At 34.5% G+C, this 13,966-nt stretch overlaps 1 protein-coding gene across 3 annotated transcripts in view; it reads right to left on the minus strand.

Moving 5' to 3' along the window:
- Positions 1 to 4,662: 4,662 nt before the first annotated feature.
- LOC100019694 (sodium-coupled monocarboxylate transporter 1-like) overlaps positions 4,663 to 13,966 on the minus strand; it is a 135,196-nt gene continuing 125,892 nt past the window's right edge. For all 3 annotated transcript variants that reach the window (XM_056798697.1, XM_016425740.2, XM_007503281.3), the window contains 2 exons: positions 6,607 to 6,665; positions 4,663 to 4,827 (listed from right to left, as the gene is read on the minus strand). In XM_056798697.1, the coding sequence (XP_056654675.1) occupies positions 4,792 to 4,827; positions 6,607 to 6,665 (95 nt within the window). In that variant the 3' untranslated portion in view covers positions 4,663 to 4,791. The remainder of the gene's footprint in view (positions 4,828 to 6,606; positions 6,666 to 13,966) is intronic.

Below are 13,966 nucleotides of genomic sequence, written 5' to 3' on the forward strand. Positions count from 1 at the left end.
TGTGTCTTGGGAAACAAAAACCAGCTGGTAAAAAATGGGGATGATTTTTCCTTATGCTACAATTAGCCTCCACGTGGCAAGGGAGCACAGTGGGGGACAACGAGGAGAAGGAAGAGACTTCTCCAAACAAGAAGTTAAAAGTATGGCATATTCTATGAGAAAGCAGTGCATTTCCTATCTAAAAGGATGTTTTTTCATGACTGCACTGATTCTTTCACCTGAGATTCAGGAGAGAATTTCATCTCCCTGCAAATCTTTGGCCCAATTTGAGATTCCTAAAATCCACCCTCACTATGGGGAGGCAGCTCAGTGGCTTAGTGGATTGAGAGCCAGGCCTAGAGATGGGAGGTCCTGGGTTCTAATCTGGTCTTGGACACTTCTTGGCTGTGTGACCCTGGGCAAGTCACTTGAACTCCATTGCCTACCCTTACCATTCTTCGGCCTTCTGACAATAGGCATCTAAATGGATAAAAAAAATGAACTTTAAAGAGACTGCAGGTTATATTTTTAAGACTTTTCAGACTCCAAAGTTTTATAAAAATCTCTGTATCTTATTGCATTTTGCTGATTGTTTTGTTTAAGATTTAATTTTGTTAGTTTTAAGTTCATATATCAATGTATTCATTACTATTCTATTACACTTTTCTTTATGAAAAGGACTGGGTTTTAACTACCTTATATTCTGTTGCTTTCCCCCTATAAATATACAGAACAAACATTATTGAATAAGCCCATATATAAAAACAGCCTTTTCTATTTTGACTTTGTAAATTATCACATAGAGGATGGATAGACTTCATAAAAACTGGTTACAATTGTATAACAACCTTTGGAAATTTTAATGAGCTACATTGTCTTTTAGACAAGATTTTTATATTTTTTCAACAACTCTGATAAGGTCCATTTTAGCAGCTGAAGTGAAGTACAATTATAATCTCTACCTCCCACATTTATAAAAATGTGGATGGATGGTACACCACAGTCTCATACCAAAGGAGCTGGGAAGTTAATCACAGGGCATTGTACCCCTGGATGACTCCCCAAAGAGGAGCATTTCTCATTTATAACTCTTCAGCTCACTTTACCCAACATCAATAGTACAGAGGTTTGGGATTTTCCTAGACTACTCTGCCACATTTTTTGTAATGATATCTAGATTTCTTGATGATTTTCTAGACCCAAATAAGTTTTACTTTGTTTAAAATATGTTTGCCAAGGTTGAAATATTGCTTGCTACACCTGAAAAACTTATGAGAAGTATCCAGTTTCTTTAAGTATCATATAACAACTTATGTTAAATATGATAGTGGGTTTGTTTGCTATTGTAAATAATTGGGCTATTGAGAATTTGAGGGATTTTGAACTACTGTTCTTTATAAAAAACTGTTACTTTGTAAAAATCATTTGCTTGTACTCACAGTGATCATGGCCAGGAATGAAGAGGAAATGGATCTCATTTTTGGTGAGAAAACTGTCTATTCTATATTTTCTTAGCTGACACAGTGTGTCAGTGATGATAAGCTATATTTTTGAATTTTAAAACTTATATTTTTCTCACATGTACAATATACTATTTTAGTTTTTTTTCTCTCCTTTTTATATTTGAAGTACATGTCACCAGTATTAAGATTTTAACTCTTTTTGATTTTGCAGTAATATAAGTTTAAAATATATTTGCTCTAATGTCAATGCATGTCCCAAAAGGCTTGAGAATTTGAGGACTTTGCTTAATGATTCAGTCTGATTCCAGGACAAGATATACAAAAGAGCCATTGCACAGTGACAATCGAGCACAAGGTCAGAGACCAACCAATCCCAAAGGGGTTGATGAAAATTCTAAGACAATACAAAAGACTTGAACCTAGTGTGAGACTCAAGGTTGCAACGCTTGACATACATTAAGACGTAGGCCTTCCTTGTATCCACACTCTTTGTGAAAATCCTTACAGACAAATATCGCAAATTTGGCTCCTACCTGGCTCCTATAATCTAGTCCCTTTTTCTGTCTTTCATAATGTGGCAACTTTCTGTAGTCCTGATACTGACTGGGTAAATGATTAATTGCTTATATCATTTTAATTGGGCCCTGATTCAAGGACCTGTTTACTTACTTAGAATTTTTACACATAAAGCTTTGATAGTCCATATTTCATCCAGAAATTATCTTTTTCAGTTGGATTTTTTTAAATTTCTCTTGCCAATTTATTGATATACCTCATAACTCTTCCTTGCATCCCTAAGTAATCCCTGTGTTTTTCAATCACCCTCTTCAGGGGAGAGGGGATGTAAAAGTATTATTTTAAATTTCAAAGTTTAAATTCCTTGAGAGAGAAATTTTAGGTTAAGAAACATGATACCTCTTCCAAATCCAGAAACTGAACTGTTTGGAGAAGACACCATGAATATGCCTCCACAGACCACAAGCTGCAAGAGAAGAGCAAGAATGAACTTGGTGTGTGGTTGATTGACCATTTATTTGTATGTATTTCATGTGAAAGGGGACTGCCCTCTAACTGGCTTTTTGTTAAGGCACCTAGCAATTATTGGTTTTGTTCTCTTTTCCTCTTATCCTCAAATTATTGTAATTTCAAAGTTGATATATTTACAAGACCCAGCAGAGAGACTAGTCTTCCTAAGGCCTCAGGGAAGGAATGTAAAATGGAGATTTGAACCCTCGATTTCAATCCCCAGAAGTCCTTGGTATTTCCCAGAATTCCCTATAATCTCACCTGACTCTCCACCTGGGCGAGATCACAATTAGTATTTAAACTGGCAGTAATGCCTACCTTGGCCACTTCTATGCTTTTCTATTGCAAGATGTAGTAAGTAAGCTTTGAATAGGCTAATCAGCCCTAGGCATGTGGTTTTCTTATTTGTATTTTCTTTATTCCTTGATTTCTAATAATCTTTAATAAACCTCTTAAAATATATTTTATTACTAGATTTAATTCTTACAGGATTATGGGCAAGATGAGTGGTTAAAGAGCTGAGGCACAGGGAACATGGCTGGTTGGAAGTTTGGTAATGGGCTCTAGTAGTTTTTTAAAAAATAGGATCAAAATCTCCATCACTATGTAGGGGATATTGTGGAGCCGTTTGCATTTGTGCATGAAGTTTTCATTTCTGCTATAACTCAGTGACTGTAATAATCTCAGTGAAGGCTGATTTCTCGTGTGGAAAATAAAGTGAAGGGACTTGAGAGAACACTTCTCCACAGTCTAGGTCAGTGTTGGTGAATCAAGATTGCATGCCCAAACTGCACCTTCAAGCTACCTGTGAGCCCCACACATAATCCTAGACAATGGAGAGAGGAAGTGCTCACATTGGGTTGCTGAACAGAAGGGCATGTGAAAAATGTCCTCTGGCTCTGTGGAAGAGGAATGCAAGCGCCATGGAATAGCCCCCCTCCAGCACTGGGGCACACATGCAATGTCTTCTTCAACATGAGTCTAGGTTATGAGGTTCAATGAAAGAATACTAAATGACACAAAAGTGAAGCTTTGGTGGGAGATGGATTGTGAGTGTAGAAGAGTAGATACTCATGAGGATAGAAAGTAGCCATATTATGCAAGGATAAGGATAATTGTATATTTACATCTTATCAAGATCTGAAGCTCTTGTTAATGAGGGAGAGCACTGGATGGTCTAACAGAGTAATATTTCCTCCAAAATAGAATATTACAGATGCACAAAAGCTTTACAGTGTGAAGAGTTCATTCCACAAGGGTCAGAGAAACAGTCAGAGATTAAAGTTGGTCCTTCAGTGTTCAAGTTTTGAAGAAGTTATTTGACAACATAACAGAGAAGTTCATATGATAATCACTGTAATCTCTTCTCTCTGTCTCCCTCTGTATTTCTTCAATCTTTAATACTTCAAAGTATTTCAATTTCATCAGTGTTCATACTCTAGAACATAATACTTTATTAGATTGGTTTTTTGAGGTGCTAAAACATAAAAAAAAAATATCCTCTGGTGGTCAAGCCATTGATGTTGAACCTTTGTAATCTTAGTAATATTCCTTGCATAATAAATCTATTATTGACTATGTAGGCCAAGATTTCTGAGAAGGGGTTAAGAATTATATTTCCTTTTCTTTTAATCTAGGCAATTTCTGTTTCTGTAGCTCTCCAATTACTTCACTTAGAACATCGGATTTTTTGGCATAAAGTTGGTCAAAATAATTCCCATTAATTGCTTTAATTTCTTCTTCAATGGTTGTGATTTTACCTTTTTTTTATTTTTGGTATTGCTAATTTGGTTTTCTTTCTCTTTTAATCAAATTAACCAATGGTATATCTGTTTTATTATTTTTTTTCTCATTAGACGAGATCCATTTTCTTATTCAATGTTTTTCTTACTTTTAATCTATTATTTTCTCATTTGCTTTTTAGGATTTCCAATTTGGTGTTTAATTGGGAATTTTTTATTTATTCTTTTTCTTGTTTTTTTTAATTGACCCCAATTTACTGATTTGCTCCTTCTCTATTTTATTGATGTTAAGTATTTAGAGTTATAAAATTTCCCCTAAATTTTGCTTTCGCTATGTTGCAAAAGTTTTTTGGCATGGTGTTTCCTCAATGTCATTCTCTTTAAGGAAATTGATTATTTCCCCTCTAATTTGTTCTTCAACCCACCTATTCTTTAAGTTAAGAATACTTGGCTTCCAAATTTTTGGTTTATTCTGTATTCCTTTGTTGAATGTTATTTTTATTGTGTTATGGTTTGAAAGGGATGCCTTTAACATTTAAGTTTCTTAAGGTGGTTTGTCAGCTTCTTCCAATATTTTCATGCTAATTGAATGTTTCAGGAACTTCTTTTTCATTTGCCTAAAAGAAAAGAATCAACATAGTAATTAAAAGGTATATGATCACATGGTTAACTAATAGCAAATCTCACTAAAGGAGGGGTCAGGATTCTAGCAACATTCAATTCTTAAAGACCTGAAAAAACCAAGAATTAGGCCTTTGGATGTTAGTAAGAGTTGTCATAAAGTCCATACACTAAAGTAACCTTATTTTACCCTCCATTCTAAAAAGTTTGACTATCCGATTGATTAAACCATAGTATGTTAAAGGAGGAGTAGGCTGGTAAGAAACAAGTATACAGAAAACAGTAATAAGAGTCTATAAGAAAGGAGTACAAGGAATTATAAATCCATACAATTTGGGGATCATTTGACATTGGAGGCTTCCTCAAATAGCTCCTAAGGGGTCACTGTACTGAATATCAATGAATGATATTAAAATGTATGTCTCTCACTAACCATAGTAAAACTATTCTTTTTATTTCCAATGTTTTGGTTTATTTGTTTTAAAAATATTTTTCCATGTTTACATGATTCATTTTCTCTCCCTCCCCCCTCTTCCCTCCCTCCCCCCTGAGCCAATAAGCAATTCCACTGGGTTGTACAAATGTTATAATTTAATACCTATTTTCCATATTATTCATTTTTTTATAGAGTGATCTTTTCAAGTGAAAACCCCAAATCACATACCCATATATACAAGTGATAAGTCATATATGTTTTGCTTTTGCATTTCTACTGCCATAGTTCTTTCTCTCAATGTGGATAGCGTTCTTTCTCATAAGTCTTTCAGGAGTGTCCTAAATGATTACATTGCTACTAGAAGTAAAGTCCATTACTTTGGATAGTTCCACAATGTTTCACTTTCTGTGTGCCATGTTCTGTTTCTGCTCATTTCGCTCTACATCAGTTCATTGAGGTTCTTCCAGTTCACATGGAATTCCTCCACTTTATTATTCCTTTGAGCACAAGTGGATTCCATCACCATCTTATACCACAATTTGTTCAGCCATTCCCCAATCAAGGGACCCCTCATTTTCCAATTTTTTGCCACCACAAAAATGCAACTATGAATATTTTTGTACAAGTATTTTTTATTATTAATTCTTTGGGGTACAAACCCAGCAGTGGTATTGCTGGATACAAAAGTAAGCAATTTTTTAAAGCCCTTTGGGCATAATTCCAAACTGTCTTCCATAATAGTTGTATTAATTCACAGCTCTACTAGTTATGCATTCCAATTTTGTCCCATCCCTTACAATATTCATTATTTTCCTTTGCTGTCATATTAGCTAATCTGTTAGGTGTGAGGTGACACCTCAGAGTTGTTCTGATTTGCATTTTTCTAATTAGGAGGGATTTAGAACACTTTTTTATGTGATTATTAATAGTATTGATTTCTTCATCTGAAAACAGTCTATTCATGTCCCTCAAACATTTGTCGATTGTAGAATGGCTTGATTTCTTGTACAATTGATTTAGTTTCTTATAAATTTAAGAAATTAGACCTTTGTCTGAGGTTTTGTTATAATTTTTCCTACCAATATGATGCTTCCCTTCTAATTTTGGTTGCATTCATTTAGTTTGTACAAACACTTTTTAATTTAATATAATCAAAATGATTCATTTTACATTTTATAATGTCCTCTATCTCTTGCTTGGTCTTTTTTCTTAGCCAGCATTATTACCCCATAGGCACCAGTTTCACAAGCTGCCATTTGTGATTTATCTGACTCCTATATTACTTAGAAGAAAATTCCTAACATGGCTAATGCAGGAAATGTTTTTCATGTCTACTCACATTCATAATGTTTGTCTCTCTTGCCTTCTCATCGGATAGGAGAGGGAAAGAATTTGTTCCTGGAGTAAAAATAAAATGGAATTAAAAATATATATAATTGATGCTGTTTGTAGCTGCTCTTCTCCAGAGCAGAGCCCTATTTCAAGTAATATGTAAAGGAAGCCTAGCCTTTAGGTAGCTGTGGTTCATTCTGTCATAGAACGCAGAAGCAGAAGAGGGGCTCTGAGCCAGCCCCTCTCTTGGGGGCTAGATAGTAAGTTTGCTATTAGCCTTTGGGCCTGCCCCTAGGTGTCAGTAATTAATGGATGGCTAGGGGAATGGCTCCCCCTCCCCCTTTTTTAATGTTCCTGATGTCTTTTAAGGGATTGAGGCAATATTTATAAACTCTTCTGAGAACTAAGCCCTCTCTCCCCAGAGGCATTAAAAATGAACACTGATTTTTCAAGATGGTGGAAAAATTTTCCGTTCTCTCCAAAAAGCCAACAATAATGAAGTTTTAGAGTATTAGCCCCTCTAACCAACTCCACTGTGGTATCATCTGGCTTTGTGTGTGTGTGTGTGTGTGTGTGGTGAATCCAAGGACCATCTCTATGACATGTGAATGTCTTAAGAATATATTTTTAAAATTCAGAGACACAGCCTCAGGCAGTCTCAGAGCCAAAGTCATTGAAGTAGCTTGGAGTCAGGGCAACCTGAGTTCAAATCCTATTGTCAGACGCTGAGTAACTGAGTGATCCTGGGCAAGTCACTTAACCTCTGATTGTCTGTTTCCTCATTTTCTAAATGGGGAATAGTAGGTTTTTGTGAGGATCATGTGAGATAGTATTTGTATAAAAGCTCTCAGTGCTGTGATAGACACTGAATAAGCTCCTGATAAAGCCTTATTCCCTGCCTTGCCTTTTACATCCCCTTAAGACAATTTTATGTCAGACTTTTACTGTTTTGAATAATGATGAATCAGATTTTTCTTCTCCTACCCCAAAGAAATCCCAATGTAAATACATCCTGAAATGGGAGACACATGGATTTTAAATTGTGAAAGGCAAACAAATTCTAGGAGTAATTTAGAAAAATAAAGCTTGGAGACTTGTTTGCAAAATCTGAAATCTTCAGAGGAGGTTAGAAAATGTTTAGGGTCACCCATTCCAGTAGTAACAGTCACCTCCTTCATTTTCATTAAGGAACAATATTTTTTACTTGCACAGTTCACTTAGCCTTTGGACTTCACATTTGCAAAAATTTAATGTTCAGTAAAACATAATTTAAAAACAACTGCAAGACTTGATAGAATGGCATGATGCTCCTAGGATCAGTGATTAAAAGGAACTAAATCCCCCTTTGGTTTCTTCATTCATATGGCCTTTGGTTGTCTGTAGACTTAGAAACATGTTGAATATGTTTCTTATATGATAGTCATTCATCTGTAAAATTCCTGGTTTCCCTTCCATCTACTTGGAATGTCAGAGGATTTTTGCCTTAGACTTAACTCTTCCTCTGCCCCTCAAGAATATTTAGGGGTGGGCTGGGGAGGCAGTGTTATGCAGAAAGCCCTAAACACACTCCTTTGAATTGTTTTGGAGCTCACTCTTCAATTAGAAGAGTCTCCTATCCACAAGGGGCTTGTTGGCTAATGGAAGACTTTGGAATGATTGGTTTGGAAGGAAATTCAGAGCAGCTCCAAGCTTTTCCTGCTACTACACTGCCATCTTGGCTCTGCCCCTTCTAAAACTATTCTAATAAGACATTTCAACCTGTCAAAAATCCCATCTATTCTTCAGGACCTAATATCACTTCATCCATGAAACTTTCTTTGACTTTCTCAATATCTCCTTGACATCCACCTCCCAATATACACAGGTGTTTAATACATCTCTATTATATCACTTAGATCTCTCTAAAATGACCTCTGTATTCACCTTGATTATAATCTCAATAGCCTTAAACTATACCTATTTGTATCAATTATTTTATTCTCATCACCATTAGATTGTAATATTCTTAAAGTTTAAGCTATATTTATTTACACAGAATTATTTTACCCCTGCTAATACAATTCCTAGCTCACTGTAAATATTCAATCAAAATAAATAGAAATAATGAATTAGGTCTTATTAGTGTCATATTTTAATCATCTAAACTATGTGGCCCAGATTAAGGAACATGCAGGCCAATTTAACGTTTTTAAAGAGCTTTAAAAGTTTGCAAAGGGTCTTGCATACAAAAATTCTGTAGAATAGATACAATGATTCCATTTTATAGAAAAAAATCCCCTGAGTTTCAGAAAGGATACATAATATACACAACTCTAAATTGCTGAATCAAGACATCTTAATAGCATCAAAATTTCCTTGATTCTGTCCAATTCTTTCATCTAGAGGAACACTGCCTAAAGATAATTATTTTCTTTACACAGAATAGAATAAAAATAAACAGAGCACTCAAGAATATTTCTTTATCTCTTTTATCAGTACCAAATAGCAAATGAGTCAAAAGGCAGATAATATTTCCTTGCATTGGGCAGTTCTGGAGATAAATGAAATAGAAACAGTCTCTTCCATCAAAGAGGTATACTCTACTGGTAGAGTTAGTACAAATTAATAGGTAAAAAATACATATCAATATATAATAAAAGATGAACATATGATGTGATACCTAGAGTGTTCCATTTATATCAGTAAATTTGGAAAAAACCAAATTATTAAAATTTTATGTGTATTTTTATGATTATTACTTTTATTTATGTAGAAGGTAAGCCTATAAAAGAAAATGAAATCCTAAGTATTTCTGAAATTCAGGTTTATTATCTACATATAAAGATGACATGGCAAAAAGATGAACTCAATCTGCACAAATGACTTTATTAATGAACCAACAAAAACTGACTTGCTGTTAATCAAATGATAACTATATATTAAGCAGAAGAGAAGAGTATCTAGCACAAGAGCTTGGAGAACACTTAAGAGTAATATGGTATGGTGCAGATGATGAACCAGTAGAGGAGGCTGGAAGTTGGCCAGTGTGTACAAGGGAATGATCTAGAAGCAAAGAAATATTGAATTTGGAAGAAATGCTTCAGAAGAGGAACAAAACAGAATGTTAATCAGGGAAAAGTCACATCACAAAGACTTGGAGAGGAACGAATATTCAGGAGGTGAGAGTAATCAAAACTGTAATGCAACAGAAAGAAGAATAAAAATCGAGAAAAAGTCATCAAATTTTATTAAGTGGTTACTTTATAGCACACTTTGTTTCATAGGGGCTAAGAACTAGAAACCCATGGGGTACCCAACAATTGAGTAATAGCTGAACAAAGTGTGGTATATGAATGGAAAAAAGTATTATTGAGTAGTAAAAAAATGTAGAGAACTAAAGGGATGGTTTCAGAGACACCTGGGAAAGCTAATATGAAATGATGCAGAGGAAAGAGTGTAGAATCAGGGACCAATAAAACCAGTAATAACCACATTATAGAGATAAATTTTAAAGACAAGAATTCTAATCAATAAAATAACTGATATGATTCTAAAGAACTGAGGATATAGCATGAAAACCACCTCCTGTCATAAATGATGGGCTCTAGGTGCAAACAGACATTTTTCAATATAGTCAACATAAAAAATTGTTTTGTTTAACTAGGCATTTGTTACAAGGGTTTAGTTTTTCTTTTTTATGGAGATAATAGAAGAGAAAAAGGGAAAATTAAATATTGTTAATTAAAATATTTAATTCTTAAAAATGTGGAGTGTATGACAGTAAAGAGTTGGGTAATTTGTATAAATCAATGTATATTGTACAAATAAATGGTAAAAACAGCAAGAAATCATTAAAAAGATGTATTGAAACAAAAACAAAGACCTAGCAATATACGATCTAATGACTGGAATCATAAATTGGAAGTTCACTCTCTTTCACACACTAATAGGCAATATCTTTGAGAACTGAAAGAGTAAAGTCTCATGAAACAAGATCATCTCATAGATAAAACTATCTTCCTTAAAAACTCAAGTTCAACATTTTGATAAGTCTCACTATAATGAATATAAATAACCTTCAAATTTTGAAGCTCTCAAATACAGACATTAAAGAAATCAAAGGAATATTGAAACAAGATGAAATGTATATCAAACCTATATCTGCTACTTGAGTTGTCCCAATGATATTAAGCATAAAAATTTCTGACTGGATTCTAATGAATAAAATATTAGAATGAGAAGAATAACAAGATGAAAATCTAAGAAATAAAGAATGGCAAAGGAAATTGATGCCTTAGAGCAAATGGTTGAAAACCTCATTAAAGAACTAAATGGCCTGGAAATAGGAATGTGACAAACCAAAACAGTGAGAGTCAATAATACAACAAAAGTCCAAAAAAAAAAGGAGAAAAATATATAAAATTTTTGAGCTGGAAAATATATCAATGAAAGTATTCTAAAATTTATGGAACTAGACTTCTGGGGGTGAAGCTAAGATGGTGGAGTAATCCTCAACAGCTTTGAGCCACCATGAGAATCTGCTCCAATCAATGATTAAAATATTATCATAAAATTAATACAAGAGTGAAAGAACCAACAAGGAGGCAGAGTGAAACAATTTTCAAGAAAAGAAAACCCCCAAAGTTAGGCAATGAACAGTTGGAACACTGAGGTGAGAGGAGAGCAAATCCAATAAGAAGTTGTAGCAAGGAGGGAAGAGCAAGCTAAGAGCAAGCTACACTACCACACCCCACATCTGCTGCCCAAGGTTTGGGAAACTATACCCAAGACAAATCCAGACCCTGAAACCCTGCCTGAACAAATAGAGGTACACCAACTCACACCTCTTGAAATTTAATTTCAGACCTGTGTAGAAGTCTGGAGCCTCAGCCCAGGGTATTGTAGACTGCGTTTGGGACAAGGACTTAATTCACACTTTGTGGTGGATAATAGTACTAAGTACTTATTTTTTTTGTCTAAAGCTCAGAGTGGAGCTCCAAAACAGGACAATCAAGGGTGTGCCTGATTGGATCAAGTACACAGTGAGACCAAAAACTCGACCCTGACCAGATCAAGATCATAGTGAGATCAAAAGCTTACACCTAAGTGTGAGGCAAGTCTTTAAGCTATCAGCATGAGAAGGGTTAATTGAATCATCAGGGTGAGGGGGCTCTCAGAGCTCTCAACATCATACTCCCAAGACTAGACTACCTATAATTAGATGTGAAAGAAAAATGAGCAAACAAAATAAAGCACTTACCTTTAAAGGATTTTTTATGGAGACAGAGGCAAGGAACAGACACAGAAGACAATAGTAGGCTTAAAGAAAGCACACCCAAAGACCAAAAGAAAAATATGGTTTGGACACAGATTCTGGAAGAACTCAAAAAAGACTACAAAAACCAATTAAGAGAGACAGAGGGAAAGTGGGAAAGAGAAATCAAAGTGATGCAAGAAGAAATGAAAGTGATTCAAGGAGAAAGGAAAGTGATGGGAGAAGAAATGGGCCAATTGGAAAAGGAGAACCAAAAGTAGGCAGGAAAATCAGGCCATAAAAATCAGAATTGAGCATATAGAAACTAATGTTTTTGATGAGAAATCAAGAAACAATAAAGCAGAATCAAAATAATGAAAAAATGGAGAAAAACATGAAGCTCTTATTGAAAAATAACTGACCTAGAAAATAGAGCTAGGAGAGACAATTTGAGAATTATTGGACTACCTTGAAAGTCATGATCAAGAAAAAATGTTTGATGTCATATTATGAGAAATCCTCAAACAAGAAAATAAAATTGAAATTGAAAGAATTCACATATTACCTCTAGAAAGAAATCCTCAAATGACAACTTCCAGAAATATAATAGCTAAATTCAAGAGACTCTCAAGCCAAGGAAAATAATTCTTCAAATAGTCAGAAAGAAACCATTCAAATATCAGGGAGATACAATCAGAATCACATAGGACCTAGCAGCTTCTACATTAAAGGATTGAAAGGCATGGTATGTGATAGTCATAAAAGCAAAAGATTTGGGTTTACAACCCAGAGTCATCTATCCAGCAAAACTGAGTATATACTTTCAGGGAGAAAAATGGAAATTTGATAAGATATAAGATTTCTAAGCATTCCCAAGGAATAAGTCAGACCTAAACAAAAAAAATTTACAGTCCAAAGGAGATGCAAGAGAAGCCCCAAAAAGTAAATAAGAAAGAGAAAATTTAAGGGACTTATTAAGGTCAAAATGTTTATATGTCTACATGAAAAGAGAAATTCTGTAATTCTCAAAAATTAATCTTAGTAGTAGAGAAGATAGAAGGAATTTACTCATGAAGAGGGGGGAACAAGTAAGCTGATTATGATGAAATGAAGTATATGATAATATATGATGTATATATAAATGTGATGATATGGAACAATATATATGATATGATATGTATGCATATGAATGATATATTTTAAAAACCAATCAACAGCTGAGAGGGTTGCACTGAGAGCAAAAGAAAGGGAGAGATAGCATGGGGATAAATCATAAAACATATAAAGAGACTTAAAAAATCATTATAGACAGGAGAGGATAAGGGTGGTGATGGCCAATGCTTAAACTTTATTGTTATCTTAACTGGCTCAGAGAGGGTAAAACAAGTATACTCATTGGGGTATAGAATTCTATCTTATCCTACTCAGTGGGGAATAGAATTCTATCTAACCTCACAGAGAAGTAGAAGGGGAATAAGACGAGGGAAGAGGGAGGTAATTTGAGGGAGGAGAAAGGGGGTGATAAAAGGCAAAACACTGGTGAAGAAGAACAGAGAGAAAGGGAATAGAGCAGGATTTAAAAGGGATAATATGATTGAGGGCAATACATAGTTACTAATCATAACACTGAATGTGAACGGGATGAACTCACCCATAAATGGAAGCAGATAGCAGAGTGGATTAAAAACCAGAATACTACTATATGTTGTTTACAAGAAACACATTTGAGGCAGGCTGACACACACACACACAGATTCAAGGTAAAAGGCTGGAGCAGAATTTATTATGCGCCATCTAAATTAAGAAAAGCAGGAGTAGCAATCATGATACCAGACAAAGTTAAAGTAGAAACTGATATGATTAAAAGAGATAAGGAAGAAAATTACATTCAGTTAAAGGGTACTTTAAACAATGAAGTAATATCATTACCAAACATTTATGTACCAAATGGCATGGCATCTAGATTTCTAAAGCAAAGGAAAGAAGCTCAAGGATAAAATAGATAGTAAGACCATATTAATGGGGGATCTCAACCTTCCCCTTTCAGAACTAGATAAATCGAGCTAAAATTTTTTTAAGAAAGATGTAAGGGAAATGAATAAAATGCTCGAAAAATTAGAATTAGTAGATATCT

Source organism: Monodelphis domestica, chromosome 5 (genome assembly GCF_027887165.1).
Source record: "Monodelphis domestica isolate mMonDom1 chromosome 5, mMonDom1.pri, whole genome shotgun sequence".
Lineage (NCBI taxonomy): Eukaryota > Metazoa > Chordata > Mammalia > Didelphimorphia > Didelphidae > Monodelphis > Monodelphis domestica.